This window comes from Pterocles gutturalis, unplaced genomic scaffold (assembly GCF_000699245.1).
Source record: "Pterocles gutturalis isolate BGI_N339 unplaced genomic scaffold, ASM69924v1 scaffold49914, whole genome shotgun sequence".
In the NCBI taxonomy this organism is placed as follows: Eukaryota; Metazoa; Chordata; class Aves; order Pterocliformes; family Pteroclidae; genus Pterocles; species Pterocles gutturalis.
The window spans coordinates 1-10,750 of NW_010135062.1; the positions used below are offsets into that span (position 1 = coordinate 1).

Genomic DNA, 10,750 nt, shown 5'->3' on the forward strand with positions numbered 1-10,750 from the left:
TGCCGGGCCAGCCGCAGCTGCGCCGGTTCGGAGCCGAACCTGGGTTCAGAGCGAGAGACGGGGGGAAAAAAGGGAGAATACAAAGGCTGTAGGTCACCTACATTTTGCCCGTGGTCAGCTACACCGTCAATTGGATTGTGCAGGAGGTGATAAAACACCTTGGCTCCCGGAGATCAGTAAGATCTACACCCCTCTATCCCACAGTAGGGTAAACATTGCTGCCCTTTCTGTGGAGAAATTCCTCTATGTGGTAAGTCAGCCAGGAAACCAATGCTTTTATAAGCTTTCATCATCATATGCAATAAGATACTTCACACATATATACATATATATGTTATAGGAGATCCATTCCCCAGCAAAGCGGTACTACTGCTTCAATGGAAAGGGTTATCTGCTAGGAAGTACACAGGAACACACAGACGTGCGCTGCTTCAGCAGGGAAACTAGACACATTAATCACTGGTAAAAAACCACGTAAATATAAAATACACCATAAATAGCTATAAATAGCTCTTGAGCAATATCCCAAATTATCAGTCATAACACTCAGAGATGATGAATCCCACACCAAATTACTCCACATCAGTCCTGGCATTTTTCTGTAAACTGTTACATATTTGTGAAGGATGCTTTATCATATAATAATTGTGCTGAAATTATGCTTGGCAAGGGATTACAGCAGCTGCAGAATCTCATTGTTGGACAGAGCACGAGATCCAAGTCTTCTGAAAGATGCTTTAATATGCCAAGACCAATACTAGTGGGGTAAAGCTTTGAACAGACAGGCCACAAAGGCCAAATCTTGCTGAGCAAGTTAGTCTGGTAATAGCCCACTAGTGCTGTCATAGCTGGTAATGGCAATGTGAAGGGTAGAAATCACAGCCAAAACAAGTTAGGACGTGGCAGCCAGAGATAGAGACAGGAGTCCAAGGGCTGGCAGTGATATCTAAAGAGACAGCAGGGAGATATACACACTACATTTGGTTTCGGGACATGGACTCTACATTCTAGCCTGATAATCAAGTGAACCAGAAACACAACAAGTCTGTACCTTGAAATCTGGTAAGGAAACAATTTTCAAGTAATCCAGTAAAACCTTGCCTGTGATGTCTACTGCAGAGACAAGATACCTTTCTTCACAATGTTTCTGATGGAAACTCTAAACTACAATGGTACCATATTGTGAGAAATAACAAAGTCAAAAAATTCCTGGTCAATAAATGGCAACTGTTCACTGACAGTAACTTACCATGAGTTACATACAGATTAACATGATACCTCTCAGTTTAACAAATATAACTAGATGTAGCTGGGATTTTTTTCCTTTTAAATTAGGAAGTGCCAATTCTTTGGATAGAACCAACTTTGATAGAAGTTAATTGAGATACTGGAACTTTATAATCAAAATAAGTTTTTAGGACATCGGCTAGCACATAGCACCAACACAACACCCCAACAACCAATTATAATCCCTGCTTTGCTATTCTCCTCCCTCTGTGAAAATCCTTCACAGTGGTCTGCAAGCTCGCAGATCACCACAGAACAGCAAACCTGGCCAGTCTCTAGGCTACAGAGAACTCATGCTCATATCCTTGAACTAAACTGAAAGCACAGGCACTAGAACCTGTGCTCTAAGTTCCAGACATATGCCCTTAAGTTTTGCAGTTGTTTCCTCAGAAAGGAAAGAAGGTAGTTTAACAAAGAAACCATTTTCCATGTAACTGTAATTTCCACATTTTTTTCTGATGTGTTTGAAACTGGCACCTGAGTAACTAGGGGGATGTTTACGTGAAAGGTTTATCATAAAAAAGGAAACCTTTCAATTTCAGATTAATCAGAGACAGTATTTACTATGAAAATCACAACAGTGAAAGATAGACAGTAACAGCGTGCACTCCCTAACTTTTGGAAAGGAAAACCTGTCAAAACACTTTCTTAAAATACACACATAAAAAGAGACAGAGACAAATTATAGAAAAAAGTACCCATTTATTCAAGGTATGACAAGGATATTTACAGTATTCATTTGCTCAGAATAAGATCCATCCTTATGATTTTTAAAGCAGCAATTATAAATTACATTTAGAAGGGGAAATGTTCCAAGCATGTTTCTGTTAAAGATATTTTTACAACAGAAACACTTTAAGGCTAAGTTGTTTTGACCTTTGCTGCCACCCACATTTATCTTGGCAGAACTGTCTCAAAGACAATGTTACTTTGAGGGATAAAGACTATGCTAAATTCAACATACAGTTTTGTTCCCTCAGACGCTTTTCACAACAGTTCACATCTGACAAAAGTTGACTTTTGATTTAAAACAATTAATTAAGTAGAAGTGAGATGAACTTCCTAAATCCTTGAATTTCAGAGGGTTAAATATCATATCCAGCAACACATTAATCACCTCTGAAAGGTAGCATCAGATTTCTTGTTGACAAAGGTATTTCAGCTTACCAAGCAACTTGCTTTCAGTCAGAGCTCCACAGTCATGTGCTGCAATCCACCTTTCCCACCACATTACTTTTCAAAAGACAAGAACAAAACTTCAGGTAGCTGACCTCTAATATCAAAGGTGAACACTGTCTGCTTTAAACAGTACTTGATTCCCACAGTACAGACTAGTGCTCTACCAAAGCAAAAAAGATGAGTTGCTAAACTGCTGCAGTGTTATTCTCTAGTCATTTTAACACACAACAGATCTACAGGAGCAGTTAAAATTGGTTCATCTCTTGAGGTAGAAGCCACAAGTCATATTTAGTCCTGTCTGTAAACTATAACACACATGCCATCAGGCAAATATCGCTAATTTTTGTCATTTATAAATAAACTCACCAAATTTTCAGATGTTATTAATTGTAAATAACACAGCATGTTTTCATTGAATCATTTTGTTCCTGTTTGAGAAAGAAGCAAGTTAAACATTGGGAATAGTAGACTGTGGCTATCTGTACAGTTGTAATGGAAATAAAACATCTTATGCAAACTTTGTAGCAACATCCAAAGCACTGGTATATGAGGATTCTTCTTAACTTTTAAGTTACTTTGCAAAATACCAATTTTAACTGCATAATAAAGGGAAAAAAACCCCAGTCATTAGACCTTTAAGACTATATAGATACTTGAAATACTACCATTGCACTTTGGTAATTTTTTTAGGATTACATTTAAGGGAAAAGAAAGTTAAAAACAACAGAAACCCCCAAAGCTTCCACAAAAACAATTTACTTAATCTCAAGTTTTGTTAGGTGAAGACACTATGTAACTAAATCTATTGAAAATGCACGATGTTTAACATTCCAATAGAAGCAGAAATGTGACCCTTGCATTAGTAGGGGACATTTATTCCAGGTTAGCTGACAATCTCATAGCAAAGTCGTTGCTGTGACTGATAGGAGTTTTAAGGTATTTGAAGACAACCCAAACAACAAGTTACAAAACATATCAAGATTGGCACTTGATCTTTAGTTAGCCCCATTAGCTCAATTTTCTCCCCAGAGACTCACGTACACAGAATTCTAAGTTTTCATTTTATTACTGTAAAAAATAAAAGTCAATTTGCAGTTCCAGAGTAAACAAAGAAACCTTAGCTTCAAACTATTTAAAAACAAAGGTTCAAATTTTGATAAGATACATTTCACAGGGTTCAAGTCAGCACCTTAACCAAATGAATTTTTTTTGAACTAAGCATTTTTCACAAAGTTTTCATGTTAGTGACAAGGGGCTACATTCTCATCTGGATGTATGTGTAACATGACTCAAGGAGAACAAACTGGAAGGAGTGCAAGTCAGTTTCCAGAGTTCCCTGTTGAGGTCTACATGTTCAGAAGCAACCTTTAAGACTGAAGTTATTAACGATTGACCTTTTGCATATTCCGAAACAAAAGGCAAATACAATCAACTCACATTTGGCTCTGAAACATTATGATAATGTTTTATTTCAGCCACATATTTCCAAAAATGCTTACAACAGAACCGTGTAGGGTTTCCTTTTTTTGTCTTAATACATTTAAAGATGAATAGTCATCTTAACCTTCATGCAAAAACACATCTCTTGTTACACAAGAAGTTTTCTGGTGTTTTTTGGTTTTTTTTTTTGTACTCCGAGGATAGCAAGCAGAGGGTTGGATAAGTTTCGGCTACCCTTAAAAATGTAGGCCTGTTTGCTCTACTGCACCTTCAAAATAAGGAGGTAAAGTACAGGCACCATTAATTCCATAAGGGTTTGTTGCCTCTAGCATGTTTTCCAAAAACAACAAAATAGTCTTGAAGAGTTGTAACATGGGTTATTCCACAACTTTCACCTCTTCGGTTTACTTCCTGAACTCTGGAGTTACTTTCCTAGAAGCATACTTGCTCAGCTTCTTTTCTAGTGTATTGTTGACTATACATTTTAAATTAAACTGTTATGTAAATAATGTAACAAGCTTTTCCTTTGTACACAACATAATCTTTGTGCTGAGTATTCTTCAAAAGGATTTTATAAATAATACAATAAGCTTAGAACCAGTCTTCTGCCCTCTTGTCATTATACCATGTTGTTGCTTTCTCCAACTTTATCTACAAGCTGTAGAAAAAGAGATGAAAAGGTTTTAAGCTGTGACATTTATGTACAGTGAAGTTACTCTCGAATATTATTTGCTAATTGCACAGTTAGTATGCCATTGAAAATGAGTCAAATAGTACTCACCAAGGTCTCATGACTTAACTTTGTGAAAATTAAAAATCTTACAGTGCAACTGTGTTTCTGCATGACATGTTTTTCTCTTACAGACATTAACAGTGCAACATGAAGATGCAACAGAATGAAAAAGGAAATAGAACAATGCAGATAACACTGCTAGCTTAATGATTAAAACAAAACAGTATCAGCCACACATGCATTAGGAGACCAAGTAAGATATTTCAACTGACCATTACTGTGGATTCTCTTCTGAGCCTACGTAGGCTTTGAATAAAACATTAACAATTATCTTTTTAAAACAAGATTTAACCCCATTATGATCAAATTAAACATGACTACATAAGATCAATTGACAAATGTAACATTCAATTGATCATGAATTCTGAGCCAGAACTTGGCCTAAGATTGGAACAGATGATCTTGAACAGCAATTTTTAAAAAACAGACTATAGACATCTAAGTTAGACCACCTACTAATTTTCAGTAGTATCTGTTAAAACTGTTGCTTTCAAAACTAGGGTTAAAAATGCCTGTGTTAAAATACATACAGAAATTAGCACAGTAAAAGTAGTTGACTGAAACACTCTAGACTACCATCTTTCTGGCACCTGTTAATTGTCTTCAAATCCCTGGCTATTTGGTTAAGAAAATGGAAAACTGCATTTGAAAAAATACAAATCTTACTAAACAGCAAGATGTAGTCTGGTGCAGTGGACCTTAATAAATAAATCTAATGAATGACTATGCATCATGAGAGTTTCCAGATTCACCATACAAGCTGCAACTTAACATTGAACTGAACTGTTTGCTTTTACAGGCCACTTTTCATAAATACATCCAAATACTACACAAAGAACAGCATTCTCCTCATTGTACAGACAGGAGGAGAGGCACAGAACAGGGGCATGGTTCACCTATCTGGTCACCTAGGGCCAACAGTGCAGTAGGGGCAGCTTCTGCAAAGGTGTTTCTTTGTTCCTTTTACTGGGAATGAAGGTGACCTGTATCGTGTAAGAACTACACAGGAACACACTCAAAGTCACTGCTGTGAAGTTACATTTGCTTTATTTCTAATGCATTTCTACTACTGCTATAACAATGACATTAAAAAAAAAAAACACAAACCAAAAAACAGTACAAGCTTCAAATATTGCATCAAGTACCAAACACTTACCGAGCTTATACCAGGTAAATTCAAGAGATAGCCAAGAACTGGAACTCTTCTAATAAAGCCAACCACCACAGGAAAGAACCCCCTTCAGGTAAGATATCAGAACACTGTATTAGTTTTTACAATTAAACTATTTTCATATTGCTATAAAATAAATGAGGTATTTTTTAAACCAAAAATTAAGTAAAATCTTGTAGCTTTTAGCAGCAAATTAATCTTACCAAATATATCAACATACATTCAGCAGAGAAGGGAGAAAACCAGGGAAGAAACATGTTATTTTTAAATGGACTTAATTTTCTTCATAGCTGGCAACTCCGTCAGCTCTTCAAAAAATAACTAAAGAACCAATACCCAATTTAGTCAACAGAACTGATGCTCCCAAGTAATCTCCCAAGTAATTTCTCAAAGTTAGCATACATATTTTGAGATAATTTATTTTTACATTATAGGAAATACATTCTTGCAATACTCCATGTAAAACCAAATGAAGTTAATTCCGAGTAATCTCCTTTGAAGCCCTATATGGTACTCTTTACATTAACTGAAGAAAATTAAGCATGACAGTTGTGTATTCACTTATTTGACAAATTCATGCAAAGTCAGGGATCCGAATCATGAGCCGGGGGACGTTGCCTAGCATAACTGCTACAGTGTAGTCTCCCCAATGTCCACTTTGTCTCTGCAACAGAAAAGCAAATTTTCTACTGCGCTATCTCAGCTGTTTGTAGTCAGGTGCAGCAATTCAGCTGGTGGTGGCATTCCAAGTTCTCTCTTGTTGAGCTATGCGTTTCCTGCCTATGCAGTTAATAAGGATTAACTTGCAATGAAACCTCAGCCACAGTTAAACTGTGAAGTTTCACAAGTCATCATCCTCTTCACTACACTGGTAAGAACTAGTCGCTAGATAATATCTATACCAGCAAGTTTTACCTGGAGATTTTCTTTTTTTAAAGACCAGATCATTTCAGCAGTACAGTAAATTGTGAGGCAGGCATACAAACCACTCAGAATAGATTAAAACAACTTAAAACTGGTGTAGCTGAGAATAAGGCCCAATCAGTATGGGCAGGATAATATTGTTAGCTATAACTTTGGATGCCTGTAACGTAAACAAGGCTCCAAAAGCAGCTTAGAGTACAACAAGAGATACTGCCTCATGATAGCCCTTCTCCATTGAATGCGATCTGAGCATATGAAAGTTTGGCAAAAAAACTAAGCCTCTGATGGGAAACTTGTGGCAGTATGTTAAATAAAGACAAGAAGGGAAACACATTCTAGATCTAAACCAGAACAAAATAATAATTGTCTCTCTCAAGTCAGATGCATCTAAAAAAAAAAAAAAAACCCAAACTTTGCAATCCTGTAGTTTAAGTGTTCTTTGTCACCAGTACCTAACCATTGCTTTGTGGACAGCAGGGGCTCTGCAATTACTGCCATAGGTCATATGAAAGGTGACTGTGTAGAAGTAGTCTAGACATGCAAGACAACAAGCTATGAGTAAAGATTCTAGAGGGACCTGAACACCTAGTGGAACTGGCTTAGTGGTCTGAAAATCAAGAGACTGAAAAAAGTAAATACAGAAGTTTATATTTGTACTGTCTTAGTCCAAGTTGAATTAAAGTTACTAGAACTGCTAAATTGCTCTTGATAAATATAAAGCTTTTCCATAGTCCTGGTAATCCACATGACTACAATCATTACAACACACAAAAAAGCCCATCCTCTCACCACGCTGGCCTAACAAATCCACAGGTGCATAAGTTGATCTGGTATTCCCTGGGCCTAAGAAAATTATGTATTTCAGAGACCAATGATAACCAGCGAAGCTTTCTGTTGTGCAACCAAGTGGTGGGATCCTGAAGATTCGTATAAAATGATGCTTGAGGGAAGGCTCCATTTTTAACTTCTTCAGAAAGGAGCAAGTTGCCAAAAACACAATAATGGTCAAAATGAACAGACTAAAGCAAAACAAAAAGCTCTGTCTGAAGAAGTAACTAGCTACCATTGTAGCAAGGGATTTAGATTCTAAGAACTAGTAAGCACTAGAAAAGATGGTCTAGAGATGTTCTAAATTAGATCAGATAAGCATTCACATCTGGAATTATCTATCCCTCGATACTCTTCTGGCTAAGGGATAGTCCTAGTGACCTAGGGATACCTACTGACCTTCTGTAATCCCTTCAACATCATTTTACCCTACTAGCCCCTGGCTAGTACCAATAGATAATCCATAACCATACCTTCTTAGGCATAGTAATTTATAATTCTTTTGAGATCTTTTAAAAGGAGGAGTGTTTGGTTGGAAACACACTCTACTTGCTTTGTACTAGCTGATTAAACCGAAGCGTTACATGCAAGAAGTGACAATGTAATCAGTAAAAGACTGTGATTTTCAGAACACTTACAGTGATAGAGTTCTGAGGAACACACAGTAGAACAATAAGAAGCATATATTAAAAGCTAAGTTTTTTTCATAAAATACTTAAACATTTTATTTAAACTAAAGACAAGATTAACATATAATTGTACTGAATGGAAAAGAAGAGCCCATGGTTTGATTTTGATTAACAGGAATGGTATTATTTAGCCAGCAGATGAACACTTTGAAAATATTTTAGATTAATAAACATTAATGGAACAGTCTTCATGTGAAGAGAAGTCCAAGAACAACTAAAAGCCTCCCTTCTTACTTATTAGCATATTTCGTACTTTGTTCTATACTGAAGCAAGGAACTTCAACGATAGAAATAAAGATAAAATACAGACAGACAGGTGGTAACAAGTCAAAGTCTTTCACCATTACAATTGTACTTATGAAGAAGTTATATGACACATTATTAAAGCTATAATATGTATCAAGATTGCTGTTCAAAACATAAGAATTGTCATCTTTCCTTAACTCAGTCCAAATAACGCTAACCAAAACCAGCAGTTCTGACTATAGTAGGGCACAAATATAATGAAACATGACAGAAAACATCTGTTCACTGGGCTACCATAGTACTGAAATAGTAAGGTTACAGACCTATGATATTTGTAACCAAATAGTTTGTCCCATTTGTTAAAGGAAAGAACAAACTTCTCCCCAAAACCAACCCTAAATAACTAAATTGCCTTTTTATGAGGAAATATTTAAACTTTGCACTGCTAACAATTTGGACTCCCAGATATTTTGAAGCTTTACAATTCCTTGGTTAGACATAAACATTACCAAAGTCAGTTTGGTACATGCCTCACAAACACTGGAAAACTTGAGTCTTCGAAAAATATTTACCATCCTTCCACCTCTTGCCAATGTGAATCAACAACTTTATATAAAATCTATCAAAAGTGAGCAGTTAAAGGATGCTGCTTTGTCAGCTATAATGCAGCAACATTAAATTAATACATTTACTCCTCAATACACCAATACAGAAACAAGTCTTACCTGAATAATAGGAAGAACCCATAAATTTCAAGGATCATTCCTATTGAAGGCCAACCAATGAGAACTATGAGCACACCACCCAGGAAAAAGCCCGTTGCTTTCATTTTGTGTTTTTGAAAGAAGAATCTAAATGTTCTTTCTAAACCGATAACAAAAGACAAGCCAGCCACGAATAAAACCTACAAAAGACAAAAACCAAGCAAGGAAAGAAAATAGCTAATTATATTCCTAAGTTTAGGACGTAAACATACATATATTCTACAAAATTAGAGTGCACTTCTTGCGCAACTTCTTTTAATACCAAAAGATAGATGTCGAGAAGGACTTTCCTAGTGAATTTATTTTATAAAGTCCATCTCAAAGCATTTCTAGCTAGCACTCAAACACTCTTCTCTCAGCTGCTTAAAAAGTAAAGAGTCTACCTTTGTGGACTCATGACAAACACAATCATGTCAAAAGACTTGGTGACAACAGTTATCTGTCCTGTAACACCAGTTCAATTGTTGCCCACAAGCAGTTAGTACCACTAACAGTAAAGGTTCTGAAAAACTGAGAACAGTCATGTTAAAAAAGCACCTGTTTTGTATCATGGACATCTTTAATAGCTTGTACTGATCTACTGAACAGTGCAAAGCCAAAAAAAGAAAATTGATGAAGAGCATTATCAGTTATCTTCCCTTTTTTTTTTGTTTTGGTTTATTTTTTACTGTGTACAGTCTTTATACCATTTACTAGTTCCAGGAAAGACTGAACCCTATCACGCTAGTCCCAACTAGTTAGAACTACTTTTAGTGTCCTTTAGCAACAGGACTTGTAATTATTTTAGCTTGTAAGGATACATCCAGGCAACATTTTTGCTGAAAAGGGAATTTTCACTCCAGATGATAGATGACATTTAAGTTTTCTATGTTATTTAATACACCACTTTCTTACCACCTTTTCCCCTTTCTCATATAACTTTTATTTTGTTAAAACTTTCTGTAAGGATACAGTACCTTTTCTTCCATTATCTTTGGTTACCACATAGCCTGTCATTGTCTCTTCCTACCTATGTTTTCATCCTTTGCCCTAAACAGGATCTCATATTTCTTCATTACGTTAAGAAAAAAAACAAGCATTATTTTCCTTTTTCACTCTTCCACTATACACTTTATTGATCATTGTCCTGGGTTAAGCAGAGACAGAGTTAACTTTCTTCATAATAGCTAGCAAGAGGCTGTGTTTTGGATTTGTGCTCAGAAGAAAGCTGATAAGAAGTGATGCTTACAGTTATTGTCAGGATACTCAAGGTCAGATACTTTCAGCCTCTCTGCTCCCTGCAGACGGAGGGGGGGAGGGGAACTGAAACTCAGAGTAGCCAGTAATCTATTCCATAACATACACGTCCTGCCCAGTATATAGGTGAGGACCCTGTGAAAGACCATCCCTTTTTGTTCCAGATCTCTTTGGTCTCCAGATCTCTCTTGGC

At 36.3% G+C, this 10,750-nt stretch overlaps 1 protein-coding gene across 1 annotated transcript; it reads right to left on the reverse strand.

The window, feature by feature from the left end:
* Positions 1-3,516: 3,516 nt before the first annotated feature.
* Positions 3,517-9,461, reverse strand: GOLT1B (golgi transport 1B; the record flags this gene model as incomplete). The annotated part of the gene is made up of 3 exons (XM_010081771.1): positions 3,517-4,564; positions 5,856-5,937; positions 9,283-9,461. Coding segments are annotated over 3 exons (300 nt in total), but the record flags the coding sequence as incomplete, so codon positions are not given.
* Between the last annotated feature and the right edge of the window lie 1,289 nt (positions 9,462-10,750).